This window comes from Eupeodes corollae, chromosome 3 (assembly GCF_945859685.1).
Source record: "Eupeodes corollae chromosome 3, idEupCoro1.1, whole genome shotgun sequence".
In the NCBI taxonomy this organism is placed as follows: Eukaryota; Metazoa; Arthropoda; class Insecta; order Diptera; family Syrphidae; genus Eupeodes; species Eupeodes corollae.
This window is the reverse complement of record NC_079149.1, coordinates 119462637-119480282: the sequence shown is the minus strand read 5'-3', so window position 1 is coordinate 119480282 and position 17646 is coordinate 119462637. Positions and strand designations below refer to the sequence as shown.

Sequence of the window (17646 nt, the reverse complement as noted above, 5' to 3'; positions counted from 1 at the left end):
TAGATACTGTTGTGAAATGAAATACAACATTTCTTTTTCAAATATAAAATATTCTTCATGTTACAAACAACGAAGCCATCGGTGGTGAAACGGAGTTCGACGGGTTTGCTAGTTAATTTAATAAAAAAAGACGTAACGATTTTCCAAAATATAAGGTTAGATTTTGTTTGAAAAAGTAAATGGCATTTATGTAAATGTTTGCAGTTATGTATTTGAAATCTTTAAATATGTAAAGGTTCTATTTTTGAATAAACGCTTTGGGTACAGTAAGTCTGTATTTTACAATGTTATTTTCAAATATTAGCTTTTTTCCTAAAGACTGTGTTAGTTTCAAGGCTAGATATCCCGTGGAGAAGTGGTAAGTGCGAAGGTCTTGGGTTTAAACCCTGCCTTTGTTGCCAAATTTTTTTCTTGGGATCACCTAACTTATAATAAAATCTACCACAACTATTTTTTTTTGTGATTTAAAAAAATTGACAAATTTGGTATATTCAAAAATCCTACAAATTTTAAATCCTCAAAATTTCATTAACTTGTCAATTTACTGATGTTTTCTACTTTTTCTTCAAAAACCTATCAAAATTATCATCCGTAAGAAAATTCACATCCTTAGAGGTTGGTTCAGGCCAGGCGTTATATTGTTAAATTGTGGTTTTCCGGTAACCAAAACTAATATTAAAATCGTATTCAGTTTTTCTAGTTTTATCGTACATTCCCAACACCGAACTTTTCGCACTTAAAAAAATTTGTTTTACTCACGACACTTGACTTACTTATCCAATGTTTGATGTTTTTGTATGATGACCTTCAATTTTTGCTGAAATATTTTATGTAAATTATTATCTCGGCCCGAAATTGATCCATGCGTTAAACTCCTTATTGACCTCTCAAATAACGTGTCCAGATCATCCCTTAGCATATCATATCGAACAGCACAATAAGTCAATGTTGTTCCAATAAAACAATCTTGAGCAGCAATCAGGGTCACAGATGCAAATCCCACCCATCCTGTATACAAAGTTGTGAAGGCATAATTCAGTGGCTCCTGAGAGTCATAAGCAAATCTCATCTTATAGAGGTAAGGTTTTGAACGTGAATAAGGATCTCGTATAACCAATACCGCGACTCCAGTGTACATAATAGTCAGAGTTACGAAGAAAGAAAAAGACATAAAGTAGACCAATCTTAGACTCTTCTCACAAGCATCGTGACGTTTCTCGTCCTCCGATCTAAAGAGCAAAGCTCATAAGAATATGAAAATTGAAAAGTTCTTAAAACTTACTTGTGAACATAAATATTTTTGTAGAACTTCTGCAACACATCCTTCATCTGATTCCGATGAAATATCAAATAAAGAATCCTGATAATAAACTGCGTCCCAATAAACGTTGTACAAAGACACTCAGCAATCATAGCCACATCACCCTCATGGTCGGTTATGAACAAAAACTCAGCATAAACCGTTCCCAGAAAACACGAAAGAAACAACAAAGCTAAAGAATTCACCAAAACTAGCTGATATTTTGGACTATTCGAAGCCAATGGCCAAACCCAGCTAAATTTGAAAAACCAAAACTGAAATGATTTGATTTCCTCGCCTTTTGCGGTTACAGGAACAAACAGATTCATCATCCAGGAAAGTAAACTCGATAATGCAAAATTATTTAAAAAAAAAAATATGTTTAACCAAAATCCTCGCTTGGTCAAAAAGATTTCAAAAGTTTGTTTCCGTTCTGATGTCAAGCCTTTATATACCTCCCGACAAAAAAAAACATCATTATAGAACTACAGTGTGCTGCACTTTGTCATATATCGAGTCTTAATTTATTGAAAATGGTCAAAATGAATTTTTAATGGTTGTGCACGAAATGGAATTAAAATTTGTTAATTGTTTTTCGTTTTATGGATTTCAAATAAATTATTATTATTGGTAAAATGCGGAGATTCAGTTGATGGTGGCCAAAGGAAGGAACGAACGGTTAGGCTTGATTCGGTGTGGCCAACAGAGAGATGGTCATTTTTGTTGGGCTCATAAATGTTTAATTAATAAATGTGCATGTAGCTTTATATTTTGAATTGAAAATTCGTTCGTTCAGAAGCCAAATGAACATTAAATTCAATCTACGAGTGTTTTGGGGAATATACATTTATGTACATATTTTTGAATATGTGGGATGTCTGTTTTGAGTAAATCAATAATTCATATTTGTCCATAGTACGAGGATCTACTATAATTTGGATATATATGAATATTTGGATTATTGTGGTATTAAGGAATTGCTAAATGCTAACGAGCTGTTTTGTTAACAAATAATTCCGGAGAGTCACTTTGCTGCGGGGTGAGTGCAGAAGTATGTATTTTCCTTCTATTCTGATGAGCTAAACAAAACTATTGTCTATTTCGAAGAGTGTTTGGATAAATTTGAAGCAAAAATAATTACCTATATTAAAAGTTTTGCTAATGCTCGCAAAGAGAATGAACAATAGATGTTCTGAATTATTGTAAATTAATTAGCCGTCGATGTCATTAATCTCTCATCAATAGGGTTTTATACAATAAAATGATTCATTTTGATATTAAATATCAATTGTAGCACGATATCTCTTTCATTTAATTTTGGTAACTCTAAAAATTCCGTTTAACTCTTAAATCAATTGTGGAGGACCTTTTTTTTCAAAATATCAAGAAACAAAACGTCTTTATGTAATGGATTACAAGATTTCGGTGTTACTGGAAAACAATGACCAATTTTTATGTTAAATTTAACGATTTTAGTGATTTATTAAGGCGTGTAGTAATGACATAGTTTTAACTTGTGGAATGCCAAAACATGACAGCTTTAGAAAATACAGCTGCCTAAATCGCATGCTTTTCAAAATGAAACTCTTACTGGAAAACAAATGCCATAATTTTTATAATTCTACAGCCAAATTAAAACAAAAAACCATTCGCATTAGTCTGGTTTTTATATTTGAAAGTTAATACAATCGCACATTTGTGATTATAATTTAAAATAAAATTATAAACAATTTATCGAATTTAAAACCAGAACAATTTTTAACTTGATAAAAAATACCCAAATTTAAAGAGGATGTGTTAATTTTTAATATCTGTTTTCATGTTTTCTATTTTGTGAATTAAAGCGAACTTATCTAGAAATCCCTTCAAATTTCTAGACCTCCCTTGATATTTCCAGATTTCCCTTGATGTTTCCACACCTCCCTTGATTTTTCTAGACCTTCCTTGCAATCTCCAGACCTCCCTTGAAATTTTCAGATCTGCTTTGATATTTCTAGACCTCCCTTGATGTTTCCAGAGCTCCCTTGATTTTTCTAGACTCCCTTGAAATTTCCAGACATCTATTAATTTTTCAAGACCTCCCTTAATTTTTGTAAACCTCGCTTGAAATCTCCAGGCCTCCCTTGAAATATCTAGACCTTGCTTGATATTTCCAGACCTTCCTTGATCTTTGCAGACCTGCCCTGATATTTTAAGACATCCTTTGAAATTTCCAGACCTCCTTTGATCTTTCAAAACCTCCCTTGATATTTCCAGACCCCCAAACTGATGATTATCCATCACTTGCAAAGACCTTTTAAAGGTAATTGAACGAACGTTAAAGATAAAAGTAGATATGCCTTTTTGAGGGAAAAGCTTCACAAATGCTGTTTTTTAACTGCTTGAAAAGAGAACTGCAGAGTTGAAAAAACGAAAGAACCTACGCAGTGGTATTGAAAGCATTGAAGAACATCTTTTTATTAAAAAATAAAGAAGGGATACCATATGAGCAAATAGATGCCAAAACAAAGTAACAAATGCGAACAATCTTTTTGAAATTTGTAAACGCTGTTTAACAAAATCTGACAATTAGAAAATTCCAACCTTCAAATGGCCCACTCTAAAAATGTCTGTCTTTTTTCTTATACGAAAATTAGCTTAAATCACTGAATGAAATTAATTTTTGTGTTGAATACAGTTGTATTTTAGTTTGTTTTTAATTAAAATTATATTTTTACTTACTTGAATGTAAATTTTGAACGACGAGGGAATAAATAAAAACGTTATCTTAAATCGAACAATTTTGTACCACTTATACTTTTCTTAAATATAAATTTTATATTCTTTTACACTTCGCTAAACTTTGTTTAATAAATTGATTTTTCTAGGTGATAAGTAAGGACTTGGCATACGAACGCTTGACAAAAATAAACATAGACACGAATGCGCTCTTCTATTTTATGATCTGTTTCTTTTTTATTTTATGTGAGTTTTTGGTTTACTCGCTTCCTGTTATTCTCACTCAGAGTTTAAATAGAAGGAACAAAGCTCAGCGCATGTGACTTAACGATTGAGTTGAGTTTTGTTGATACATAAGCAGGACGGAGGTACTTCCCAAGTTCAAATCGTTCTTACTTTTTTACATTTGAGAGAGAGAGAGAGAGAAATAATGAAACTATTGGCTTACAATTAACAATGGGAGAAATACATAAAATGGCTGAAGTTGAAAGTGGGTGGTGAGGAGTATTGTTAAGAGAATAAAGTATTTATTTCAAATTTAAATTCAAATTTTCAATGGCGGTTAGAATTTAAATTGCCAAGTTAAATAAATGAGTGAACTATAATATACACACAAATGCATATTTTCATTAAAGCCTAATCTCACTTTCATGTATGTATTTGGTGGGGAAATTGTTAAGAGTATTAAATTTAACATGTTTAAACATGTTTAGACAAGGAGCAAAGAATAAAGAAAATATGTACATATTTCATAACATACAAATTGGTAGGTTTTTGAAATTGAATTTTAAAAAACTCTTTTTTTACCATTTATTTTTTTAGTAGGTAGTAATAAATTGAAAATTTTAGTGTCGAATACTAAAAAATCACTTACCATTTTGAAAAGAAATATTTTTTTAATTCAATTCAGCCAACCTGCAAATAGCTTACTTATTCCGGCAATTTTTTTAAACACTGAATAAAATTAGTTATTGTTTTAACTTTCATTTTGTATTTAAATTTAGTTAATTAATTCGTAGTTGATTTTATGATTTTTAAATTTTCTTTTTTAAATAACGACAAACATTTTCTATCACCTTAAACGATGGAGGAGCAAATTTATAAATAATAACGGTCCTTTAAAACAACTTTTGATCTAAATAACACTACGCGGACGCGCACTAGACAAAAACTCGATAACGACTGCGCTCTTCTTTTTATTTGCAGTCCTTTTGTAATATTCTGTAATATTTTGTTTGGGTTGGGCGACTCTTCTTAATCTCACTCACAGCACAGCTTAAATGCAAAGAACAAAGCTTAGCGCATATGACTTAACGATTGAGTTGAGTTATACAGTGCACTTAATTGCAATGAAAATTCTCGTACTCGTAGTTTTTCCTTCTTTCTTTTGAGAGAGAGAAAAATAGTTACTCTATTATCTCACAAATTCAAATGAGAGTGGGTAATGGTCAAATTTACAAAATACAAAATGAATTTCAAATTTCAAATTTTGAATGACGGTTAAAATTCAAATTGACAAGTTAATTTTACAATGTAATTTTGTTTTATTGAAAAATGTCAAAAATTTTAAATTTAAAATTTTAAGCTGATCTAAAATAAAAACCAACGAATGTAGATACATATTGTTTAAATTTTTTTTTTTTTTGGATTATTTAATTTCATAGGAGGCGTTTTAAAAAACTTCAAAGAAAGATGTCAGCTTTGAAATGTGTTTGATTTGAGAACTAAATTGCTGACTTGACTACCTTGCCAAAAAATAAAGGCAAAACTGATAAACTTTATAAAAACCATTATTGTTAACATTTGATATTTAAAAAAAAATCTATTATCATGTTACAAGAATAAAAACCTGAAACAATACTTCTGGAAGCAGCTTAACATTGATTTTCGACTCCCATATCTTGAGAACAAATAATTTTACTAACCTCGAAATTTAAGCTTCGGAAACAAAATATTGTAATTAAATTGAAAGGTTTTGTTTTAAAAATCTATTTGACTGTTTTTTTTTTGTATAAAAATAAAGTTGCTTCTAAGAATAAAAATTGGTTTCTACAAAAATAACTCTAAATTAAAAAAACAGATTTTAAAATAAATTTGATTTTATATAATACAGGGTTATCCATTTTGCGGTTTTAAAAGTAAACGTAAATAAAACACATAGAAAATATTTGTTTTTTTATGATATTTCTTTTTAATATAAAGTTTGAACGTTAACATTATGTGTTAAACACATACATATCGGGTGGTATCTCAGCCATAACTTGACAAATGTTAGTTGTTAAGTGTTCAAAAGTTAAAGTTTTATCTGCATAAACACATTTTTGAGTAGCCCCACAAAAAATGTGCATTGGTGTCGAATCGCTCGATATTAATGTCGAGTTGAAATTACGCGGCCAGGAAAATGTCTCTTGAGATATTCGTTCGAGTTGTGTGGCATGTGGCACCGTCATGTTGAAAGCGCAAAGTCCCTAAACGTTTTCTTCAATAGAAAGCAAATAAAAGTTAGTTATCATATGACCATAACGCCCTGAATTGACGGTGACAATCATTCCATAGTAGTCTTTGAAGAAGCAACCAATCACACCTCCGGGCCAAAGAGCTCACTAAACAGTGACTTTTATTGGAGGTAATGGCTTCTCTTCAATTACTTAAAGATTCTCAGAACTCCAAATACGATAATTTTCGTTATTAAGCGAGTGAGGAATGTGCTTCGTCGCTGAAGAAAATATTGTTCGAAAAATGGCGGTCCACCGCCCGCTTGTTATTCCAGCATCCATTCAACGCATCTATGATGTTGTCAAATGGTCAGCTGGCCTTAATCGTTGTGTGAGCTGGACTTTAAATCGATATAGCTGTAGATCCAAATGAAAAATAAGGGAAGAGGAATCGATACATTCGTGTCTTCGGCAACACTTTTACTTACTGGCCTTACCAATCCAGTTTCTTCAAGTTTCTTCAGAATTTGGCCAATTGCTTGCTTAATTGGACGATTATGTAAACCATAATCTTCTCTTAAAGCAGTATGTGTGGCTGTGGCAGAATTACCATTTTTGTAGTAAGTTTTAAGCGATCCATTTTGTAAATGTGAGACTTTCAAGTGAGTATAACAACTTAGTTTAATAGATCTAAAATTCAAGCCCTGTACTTTTGAAACTGCAAAATAGATAACCTGTTATTTAGGATTAAATATGGAACACAATTGTATTTTAATGCTTACGAAATGTATTTTTGAATATTATTTTGATAAAAAAATGTGTTTGATACAAGTAAAATGTTTGGCTACTTTTGTGGATAAATTTTATAGGTTTATAGGAGGGCAAAAACCACTCTCTCCCTTATTCAAATGAAGATGTGGTATTAAATGTTAAAACTGGTACATAATTTCATTTTTGAAGAAAAATAAGTGCGAATTCTAAGTGTTTTAAAAGAGCTTATTATGTTTCCACTTTTTTCTTTTTTTTTAAACCCCCCCAAAATAATGGGTTTATATTATGTTCCTTTTGTTGGTGTTTTGTTTTTAAAAGCTCATCATCGTGTCACCCTCCTTCGCGGAACGACCAACAACCAGATGTGCAATTTCTCAAGCCAATCTACTTATTGGCATTCTTTTTATTTGAGATATCCTCCATCGTATTAAGGAACATAAAATACGACACCGATGAGCTCATAGCCTGAAACGAGGATAAACGTAAACAGATATAAGAAAAAAAAAAAAAAACAACAACGAAAACAAAGGGAAAAAGTAAACAGAACTTATTTAAAGTAAATTTGTTTGTCGTTAGTATTACATCCAGGAGCGTATAATGTTGAGGAAGAGGAGCAAGGGTTACATGTAAATTCTGCCCCATTTCCAGCTTTTTTTATATTTGTATGTATGTTTATATTAAAAGGGTGCTTTTTTAGCTATTATCTTTTTAGCAACACTGGGTTAAACAGTTTTGTTACACTGTCAAACATCTTCAGTTTGACCTGTAATTTAACCATGAATCGTGTTCCAAACGAACACGAAGTTCGTTAAGAAAGTTCATCGCACTCTTCTTTCATTTTATGGTCAGTTTAATCGACTTTGAATTCGAGCTATTGTGACTAAATTTCGCACCAAATTTACATTGTTGAACATTAAACTACCAACATCCTTGCGTAGAGTGCGAGCTGAAGAAAATATCGCAGCTGTATCGGCCAGTGTTAATGATGACCAGCAAGTATCGATTCGCAGCAATTGGGCCTCTGTAACTCAACAACGTGAAAAATACAGCTTGTTCAAGAATTGAAGCCGAAAGACCTACTGCAACGTAAAATTTTTGGTTAATGGGCTCCTGGAAAGTTGGAAAAGCCGAAGATCTACTTTTTCCCGAAAAACGTGTGTTCAGCGACGAAGCTCATTTTTGTCTCAATGCGTACGTTATAAACCAGAATTCTCGATTTTGGAGTGAATATCAACCAGAAACATTGCAGGACCTACCAATTCATCCAGAAAAAGTCACAGTTTGGTACGGTTTATGGGCTGGTGGTATCATTGCACCGTACTTCTTCAAACATGATGCAAATTGTAACGTATAACAATGGTGAGCGCTACAGTGAGATGATATCCAGCTTTTTGTTTGCCCTAAATGCAAGAGCTTGACTTACATGACATGTGGTTTCAACAAGACGGTGCCACACAGCACGCGCAACAATGGAATTATTGAGAGGCGATTTCGGCATTTATTAGTGAGATACTGGCCAAAATGTTGGAAAGAGTATGCCAAATTTTGACTTAGTGAATGCACTATTTGAGGCGCAGTCAAAGTCAACATTAGAGTGAAATAATCTTCAAACATTAAATTATATGGACCGTACTATCGATTAAAATAAAGATTTTATGCATTTTTTTTTTATTTAATGTGTTTTTTTTCAAAAACTTTTATAGCTTTTAAAAAATCACCCTATAGAAAATTTTCTCAATAGAGAAGAAACAAGCTTCTGAAAAGTTTTAATATGCTCAAACCGTAGTCTGTAACCAAATCCCATTTTCTTCCATATAAAGTAATTGTTAGCTCCGTTGAACTTAACTTTTCGGTCTCTTGTTTTTTTTTACTCCCCCCCTGGTCATAAATGCATTATACGTTCCTGGGAAAAAGTTCGTTTAAGAGTTTTCTTTTCTGTTCCTTTCTTTTTGTCGCTTTTCTGAACATTATTATAACTTCTTGTCTAGATGCATATCTTACACTTACACTTCATTCAGTTATACACTTACTTATGTATATATCTACTTACCGAACCAATACTGTCTAGAGATAAAATCATGAAATTCATTCCATTCAGATGAACGGATTTTTGTGATCGATAAATTGCAAAAGTTATGTCTCTGATAAGTTTAGCATTGGTTTTGCTATCGTTGTGAATTAAAAGTGACTCCCAATTGCACATGTAATAAGAGTCAGCCATTTTTGCAGCCTGATAAAGAAACAATATATTTTTAAATAAAGCTTGTTTTAAAATTTGTTGAGGTAATAAAACTTACAGCATCAGTACATCGTTGACCAAAGAAACCAATTACTAAGAATTCTAGACATTGTGATACCAGCCAAAAGAAATATTTCAGGGTTTCCACACTAAGGTCGTTCTGGGAAGAAAATATAAAAAAAAAATAAGGTCGTTAATTACACCCCTCAAAAAGATGTTTGTTATTTGTAGAAACTTAATTTAAGGTCATTGTGGAAAAATATCAAATAAAAACTACAAAAATCTGTTCTTTAAATTTTGTTAGCCTAAACAAAAGCAACTTTAAATGTCTCTATTATTAAATAATTAAAAAATAAATTACGAAAAATCAATTGTTGTATATTTTGGTTTTTAAAATTTAAATAAATAAAAAAAAATTTCAATAAAATTGTTTTTGTAATAGTTTATTTACTATAGCACAATTAGTCCAATTAAAAATACATTTATATTTTTGTAACTCTTAACAAAATATTTCTAATATTTGGTTAGTACCCCTTGTTTTTTATCACTTCAGCACACCTTCGAGGCATGGAGTCAAATAAATTGCTTAATATGCTGAATAGATCAATTTTATTTTTGAAATTAATCCTTAAAATTCATCAATCTACAATTTTTCTGGCCTGTCCTTCTATGAATGACCTCATTAGATATACGGTTTGGCCGTATTGGAAAATCTTTAGGACGTTACGAAGACATCTATTCACGAAGGTTTGCAGCTTACTTGAAATGGCTGAAGTAACCTTCCAAGTGCTGCACCCATAAAGGTTCCGCCTTCTATGGAGACGATACTTCCAAGGTATTGAAATCGTTCCACTTTTTCCACCGGTTGCGAGGAAATATTTATTTGAGAGGATGGTCGGGTTCCGAGGCTGATCATTTTTGTTTTTCCGGAATTAATTTTCAGCCCCCCATCTTCTCTTTCTCTCTCCACACTTTTTGTCATTTGATGGAGATCCATGATCCTATAAGAGAGTAAGCGAACATCGTCCGCGCAATCCAAGTGCTTTAAAGAAGGTGTCAAAGCTCATTGGATCCCTCCGCTACCTGACAAAGCTGCGCTGAGTACATCGCTTATCACCAACCAAAACAATATTAGCGACAGAATACAGCCCTGTCTGACTCCGTTACATATTTCAAAATCATATAATTGTTATCATTTAAATGCGGAAACGATGTCATCTTTACTAGGAGGTGCGGTACGGATTCGGGGATTAGTTTGTTCAAGCGCTTCAGAAGGCATCGGCTGCACGTTGTTTGAAAACACTCGTTTTAAAACCGAGAAAAAATGTTCTTTTCACCTTCTGACTTGCTCACCCACCGAACTTATCACAGTACCGTCTACTTCTTTCACTAAGTGTTGCTTTGAGCTGTGTGCACCGGTAAGTTCTTTGGTTATTCTGTAAACGGTCCTGCTGTCGGGCTTGTTTGCAGCATCTTCTACTTATTGCGCCAATGTGTTGATGTAGTTACGCTTGTCACGGCGCACACTGCGGTGAACCGCTCTCTTTTTCATGTGGTACGAGGACTCCAGCTCATTTCTTTCTTCCCCTTGTGCAGCAGTTATTCAAGCCCTTAACTGTTTACGTTCGTTGGTCCTTGCCCAAGATTCTTTTCAAAACCAAGTGTTGTGGCTTCCTTTTTTATCGACCGACTATTCCGTCAGCACCTTAAATGAAAACATTTTTCACAGTGTTCGATTTCGTCATGTACTGTGTTGCTGATTGTTCTCATTTCGACACCCAGCTAATTTTATGAGACAGTTTGTATTCAAACATCGTGCCACCAATCACAAGGTCATCCTAGTTGACTGTAAAAGCATTCTTTCTCTTCATCAGATGCGAGCTCGGTCTAGGAGTAACACTGTATAATGGTGATGGGTCATACTCTACTCTGAAACCTAGTGTTGATTAGCCTTTCCTCAAGGGCCTCTTACGAAATTAAGCTTCTAATTGCCATTTTTGTAAGGAGTAACCCAACTCCAGCTTTTCGAGTGTTTCCTGGATCATGACCAGAGTAGAGCAGTACAGTGTTGCCCGATCCCAACCATCGCCCTTCGCTAAGATATCTATCCTGTACCGCATAAACTCTCTCTCTAATTGGAGGAATCTAGAATTGTGCAGGCCTTCACTTCCTGCGTCCAGAAGCGTCCTCACAATCCAAAACCAATCTTTGTACGGGTACAATAGCCAAAAGAACAGTAAGCCGTAGACAAATTTTTTTTAAAAACTAAATAAAACAATTTACATTTCTTTTATTTCTAAAAAGAAAATTGTTACAGTAAATATTAGATTTTGAAATTACCTAGTAGAAGTGACTTTGTTGATGATCTAAAGGTTATTCAAGTTCTCAAAGTTATTCTTAAAAAGTTGGTTGTTTCTATTTTCAAATTTCAGATTTACAGTTTTAAAAGGAAGAAGTTATACGTTCAGACTTTGGAAAATGAAAAATTTAATAGCAAGAAAAATTTGTTTAAAATCAAAAAATTAATGCAATTTCAATTAGTTTTTTCTTAAAACAAATTTCAGTGCATAAGAAGAAATTATTTTTATTTAATAAATGTCAATTTAAAATTAAGAAAAATTGAGTATAGAATATAAGATTAGTGCACTCAAAACACGATTTAATTCAAATTTAAACATTTTCTGTTTTTGAAAAAATGTATTACAAAAAATGATTTAGTTTTGTACAATGATGAAAAAAGGGAGGAAACAAAAAACTGATGAATTAGCAAAAATATGTGGTAATTTCAAAATTTATTAAAAAACAAGATACACAAGAATGCCATGAATTTAAAATTCTATGCAAACATTCGATTAAATAACTTTCGACCAAAAGTTTTCAATTTTTCATAACTTTTCTAACACCAATCTTGTTCCCATCAGTTTTTGTATGCAAAACCTTTAACAATTAAACCTTTAGTTTGAATACAATTTTAATAAATTTTAAAGGTTCAAACTTTACTCAAACAAAAACATTTTTTAACTTTTTGCATTGAATTTGTAAAATGAGTAAATTAATTTTTTTTGTTTCTAACTATAAATTTGATCAAAAGTGCAGAATTACATTCTTAAACTTTTGGGTTTTTTTTAAATCAAATTTTTGAAGATGTACCTTTTGTAACTGAAACGCCACAGTGCATAGAAGAAATACTCCAAAAGTAACCACAAAAAATATCGGAATGCTGAGGAACGACTTCAGATCTTCAAAGAACCTGAAACAATACGAATTTTATAAAAAAAAATCAATTATAAGCATGTTGAGAGATCGCAATAAAAATAAATAAATTAAAAAATAAACATATTACTTCGGGTTTTCCAAGGCTTGAGTAAGAATAAGGAAATCAGCACATTCTATATATGTATTTTAGTAAGTTTTAGAAAAAGATTCTTAAGGTTTTACTTACCTATCTATTCCTTGTTGTTTTCCAATAATCACTTTCAATTTTTGATTGAAAATCTTATACAAATCATTTCTTTGATGATATAGTGTTGGCTTCTTCGTAACCAGTGATTTCAATGAAGTTTCATACAATTTTTCTAAATCTTCATGTAACATGGTGTAACGCATTTCACAATACCTGAGTGTTATTCCAATTAAGCAATCTTCAGCTGAAATAATTGTCACGGTTGAAATCCCAACCCATCCTGTGTAAAGTGTTGTGAAGGCATAATTCCAAGGTAATTGTGAATCATAAGAGAACTGCATTTGATATAAATACGGTTTTGAGCGAGATGTTGGATCTCTGGCCACAACAATTGCCACACTTAGGTACATAAAGAACAAAGTTAGAAAAAATGTGATTGACATGAAATATACCAATCGCAGGTTACTTTCGCAATCGTTGTGACGTTTTTCGTCTTCGGTACTGAAATTTCAAAGGGAAAAACTATTTTGTTAAAGCAAACTGATTTTAAAATAGCTTGAAAACAAGCAGTTATTGAATAGTACGTCCTCATCTCGGGCACCACTTTTAAAAATGCTGTTACTTACTTATGCAAGTAAATTTCTCTGTAAAATTTCTGCAAGACATCTCTCATCTGATTGCGACGTACGATCAAATGAAGAATCCTTATAATCAATTGTGTCCCAACAAAAGTTGTGCACAAACATTCAGCTATTTTAGCAATATCTCCTTCATGTTCGGTAATGAACAAAAACTCTGCATACACAGTTCCGAAAAAACAACTCAAAAACAACAAAGCCAAGCAATTAACAACTAAAGTCCAATAGCCTGAACTATCAGGGTCCATTGGCCAAACCCAGCTAAGTTTGAAAAGCCAAAATAGCGCAGATTTAAGTTGTTCTCCTTTAGCTGTGATGGGAATAAAAAACTTCATCATATAATGATGTTTAAATGATAGGACCGACAGGAAGGAAGTAAATAACTTTAAGATTGATGGTGAGCTTTTATATATAGGCATATGGTTTTTGTAATGTATGTAATTTAGAATGGCTTTCTTATTAATTTATGATTCAGAATGAATTTTATATGAACCTCAATATTAAACGGAAATAATAATATGATTGTTAATTGTTGTTGATTTTGCTTACTGAATTTATAATTGTCTGAATACTTAAAATTCTCTAAGGGTTCCATATAAAAATAGATATATTAATGTTTCCTTAATGGCTTTATATTTGCAAGCTTCGAGACTCTAATGGTCGTTAGGTCTTGTAAAAATATAGAGGGTTTATTATGATTTATATTTAATTGGCAAAAGAGAATGATATTTAAGACATTATTACAAATATTTGAGGCATACAAGTATATGTGGAAGTTTAGACTTTAATTACTCTGTTTTGTTTCGTTAGATATTTGTTTTCAAGGAAGGACTTTCTCTAATTTTTATTGTTAAAACATTTTCCCAAATTGTAAAATATATGTATAAATAAAGCCAAAGGCAAGCTTAAATGTTTGTTATATAGATATCGAAAAAAAGCTTACAAATTTTTTGATTATATGATAAAGTTATACATTTTGTTTAACTTAAGATGGATCTTTTTATCTAAAGGGGTTTGCATTAAAGACGAATCTATGTTGAAATTAAATAAAATAAGTTGTATACCAAATATCAATAAGGTTTATATCTTTGTTTGAGTGCCCTACTATTGCCATTTTGTGTGAAATATATAACATCGTTTAAATGGATAACGCAACTGCGCTGGCTTAAGCAGTTTTCGATGACGTTTTAGCATAAATTAGTTTTGCTTTTAATGATTGCATCGGTTATGTTGTTTTTGAAAGCTGATGTGGCTTGTAACTGATTTTCATAGATCTGCAACATAATCTTGGTAGCCAATTCACTTCGCCTCAGCGCAGGTTAGGTTACGTTAAAGTGGCTGTCCATGATGGAATCGGACACACTTAGGCCAGTTTAATGGCCCATTGTGATTCCCCATGAATCTTGGGGTTTCCTTCTAACCTCACTGCAACCAGTTTGAGTCCCATACGAAACGTGAGAGGCTGATTATGCTGATATGATTTAGATCGTTTAGATCGTTAAAGAAGAATTCTCATAGGTAATTCTTGCATTTTTGAGCTAAAGCAGGGCATGTACTGAGAAAGTGTAGAACTGTTTTCTACTCTTCCTCGTCCATACAGCTTTCGCAAAACTCATTTGAAAATACGCCTAGCAGTGTGGCGTAAAGTAACCGGTTATGATGTGCTTCGAGATAGCAAGCACCTTGATCGTTTAAATCTAGTGTAGGCCAGATGTGGTGATGTTGTTCCACCTGGTGTTTGCCTTCTTCATAGCGTCCTGCATTAGCAATAGTTAACAAGTAGCGATTTGTATGCCAGCATTTGCCAAACGTGGTAGGATGGGCTGCACATTGCAGTTCCTGGCGAGATTATCTGCCTAACCTTGAAAGTCTCTATGGCCCGGCACCCAGCAGAGGTGAATATTAAACTGTTATTCTATCTCCATTAGAGATAATCGACAGTTATGGACTGTTATAGAGTTTGTAGAGACAGAGTCCAGAGATTTGATAGCGGCCTGACTATCTAAGAAGATACGGATATCAGAAGTTGATATCACGTTTTTTTTTAGGACAGGACAAAACATCTTTTATCGCCAAAAGTTCCACCTGGCACACTCTACAATGATTGGGAGGGTGGAATGAGAGACTGAAATTAAGTCGTTCAGAATAGGCACCTCTAATAACCTCTTCTTTTGTTTTTGAACGTCTGTATATAAAAATGGATTGTCTCGTCTTCCAGGAATGCCCTTTCAACCCAGAAAGATCTGGAAGGTATAGAAATTTGAAAGTTTCTTTTGAATTGCAGTTGGGGGATGGTGTAGTCTGTGTGTTTTGATTCCTTTGAATTGATTCTAAATACCTACAAATTACGGAATAGCGAATAGCGAATAGCAGAGCTTGCAGCTATTTGTTTGCTAAATATTCCAATCTGCCCAAAGTATTAGTTTGTCTAAGGCATTTTGTAAGAGTTCTTTTAAGGTGTTTGCTTTCCTGAAACTGCTATAGCAATGTCGTCCGCATAGGCGATCACGCTGAAAACTTCTGCCTCCAGACTAGTTAGGATTTCATTCACCACTAGGTTCCAGAAAAGAGGATATAGAACACCACCTTGCGGTGTCCCTCTACTAACGAATCGTCTGACAGAAGAGTGGCCCATTTTTGAGTTAATTATTCTGTAAGTCAGCATTAAATGAATTAATTCCCCAAGCGAACTCTCTACGTTTAGAGATGTTATTGCAGATGTGTCCACGTTGTTAAAGGCACCTTCGATGTGTCAAGGAAAGCAAACATAGTGACCTCTTTATGATGAAGGGAATATTAGATGGTGTGTAATAATGTGTGTAACGCTGTTAACAGTAGGCATGTTGAGACGAAGACAGAAGTCTTGTATCAATACTTGTCCTTAAATGGATATCAATCTTTTTAAGGTCTTAAGAAGGAATGATGATAGACTTATAGGTCGTAGATATTTAGAATTGACTTGCGAGCATTTACCTACTTTAGGTATAAAAACAACTTTGACTTCTCTAAATGCCGAGGGAATATGGACAAAGTATTGAGAGCTGGTGACAATTGCCTCAAGGATTGCTGCAATAATGTCAATTATGTCCATCTGGTCCTGCAGATTTAAATGGTTTGAAGCTGTTGAGAGCCCATTGTAGCTTGTCCCTTGTGATCAGATCTTGTAGATATGTTGTAGTGGAACTTGAACGTATATGATTTTTGGAATTTTCAGTAAGAGAACTACCAGAAAAGTGAGTGTTCAGTATTACTTGAATTTGTCCGTGAGCCGTCTGCAATTTTCAAACAGCTTGGCATCGCTGGATTAGTTGAAAGAATTTTCCGTAACCTCGAGGCTCAAGAAGTTTCGCATAACCATATGCGATGAAACCGCTCACACACAAAATATCTTTTCTTCACAAGCTGTCAAAATCAACCCGTCCCTTTTAAAAAAGCCCTTATAATAATCTTTTAAAAATTCACGTAAGAAATCAAATTCTTTAGCACTTTACATAAGAACTACAAAAAGGCTTAGAAACTAAAAAAGGAAATAAAATAAGACTGTTCTTGTACAAAAAAAATCGAAAAACCTCATCGTCGTCGCCAGCATCATCATCATATTCTATGATCCCCCATGGCCAAGGAGTTATCCTCTTCTCCTACTTTTTTTTTTATTCTAGCCGATTTCCCATCATAAAAATATATATGTATAGTACTTAATGTATAAACGTACATAGGAAGTCTCCCTTAATTTGAATATCAAAACTACAAGACTCTTACTTTGAGGCAACACGGCTAGGGTTTTATGTTAACGAAGTAAAAGAGCTTTAAAGAAATTTCAATGCTTTTATTTTTTTTGTTTTGTACCATTTTATTTTTCTTTCCATTCGTTTTTGTGGTAGAAGTTCAATGGTTTAACGGAAAATAGTTTTTCAAAGTTAAGAGTAAACTTCAATAGCTTTTGAATAAAATAACAAAAAAAAACTACAAAATTTTGTTTTTATTCACTCAATATGCTTTCCAAAAAGGTGGGAAAACTGTAACAAAAATTGCTCTCTCAATATAAACGTCCTTGGTCTTTGATTATGCGATATCTTAAAACCAAAATGTCTGTTTTGTCATTAAGTATAGGAAGTAAAGTGTTAGAAGATTAGAAAAGTTCA

The 17646-nt window shown here is 32.8% G+C and overlaps 2 protein-coding genes across 2 annotated transcripts; both read right to left on the bottom strand.

Moving 5' to 3' along the window:
- Positions 1–769: 769 nt before the first annotated feature.
- LOC129950765 (odorant receptor 13a-like) lies at positions 770–1629 on the bottom strand. Its single transcript, XM_056062684.1, has 2 exons — positions 1283–1629; positions 770–1229 (listed from the first exon to the last, which is right to left on the bottom strand). The coding sequence occupies exons 1-2, from the start codon at positions 1627–1629 to the stop codon at positions 770–772; spliced, it is 807 nt and encodes a 268-aa protein (XP_055918659.1).
- A 5588-nt stretch (positions 1630–7217) lies between these two features.
- Positions 7218–13870, bottom strand: LOC129950928 (odorant receptor 13a-like). Its single transcript, XM_056062881.1, has 6 exons — positions 13493–13870; positions 12906–13367; positions 12614–12713; positions 9522–9623; positions 9275–9454; positions 7218–7689 (listed from the first exon to the last, which is right to left on the bottom strand). The coding sequence occupies exons 1-6, from the start codon at positions 13840–13842 to the stop codon at positions 7609–7611; spliced, it is 1275 nt and encodes a 424-aa protein (XP_055918856.1). The 5' UTR covers positions 13843–13870; the 3' UTR covers positions 7218–7608.
- Between the last annotated feature and the right edge of the window lie 3776 nt (positions 13871–17646).

Excerpts from the sequence above, each read along its gene's own strand:
- LOC129950765 (XM_056062684.1), bottom strand. The coding sequence starts at position 1,629 with ATGAATCTGTTTGTTCCTGTAACCGCAAAAGGCGAGGAAATCAAATCA. Across the intron at positions 1,230-1,282 it reads AAAAATATTTATGTTCACAA|ATCGGAGGACGAGAAACGTC; the intron begins GTAAGTTTTAAG and ends TTTGCTCTTTAG.
- LOC129950928 (XM_056062881.1), bottom strand. The coding sequence starts at position 13,842 with ATGATGAAGTTTTTTATTCCCATCACAGCTAAAGGAGAACAACTTAAA. Across the intron at positions 9,624-12,613 it reads TGGCGTTTCAGTTACAAAAG|AACGACCTTAGTGTGGAAAC; the intron begins GTACATCTTCAA and ends TTTTCTTCCCAG. Across the intron at positions 7,690-9,274 it reads CTCTAGACAGTATTGGTTCG|GCTATGAGCTCATCGGTGTC; the intron begins GTAAGTAGATAT and ends TCCTCGTTTCAG.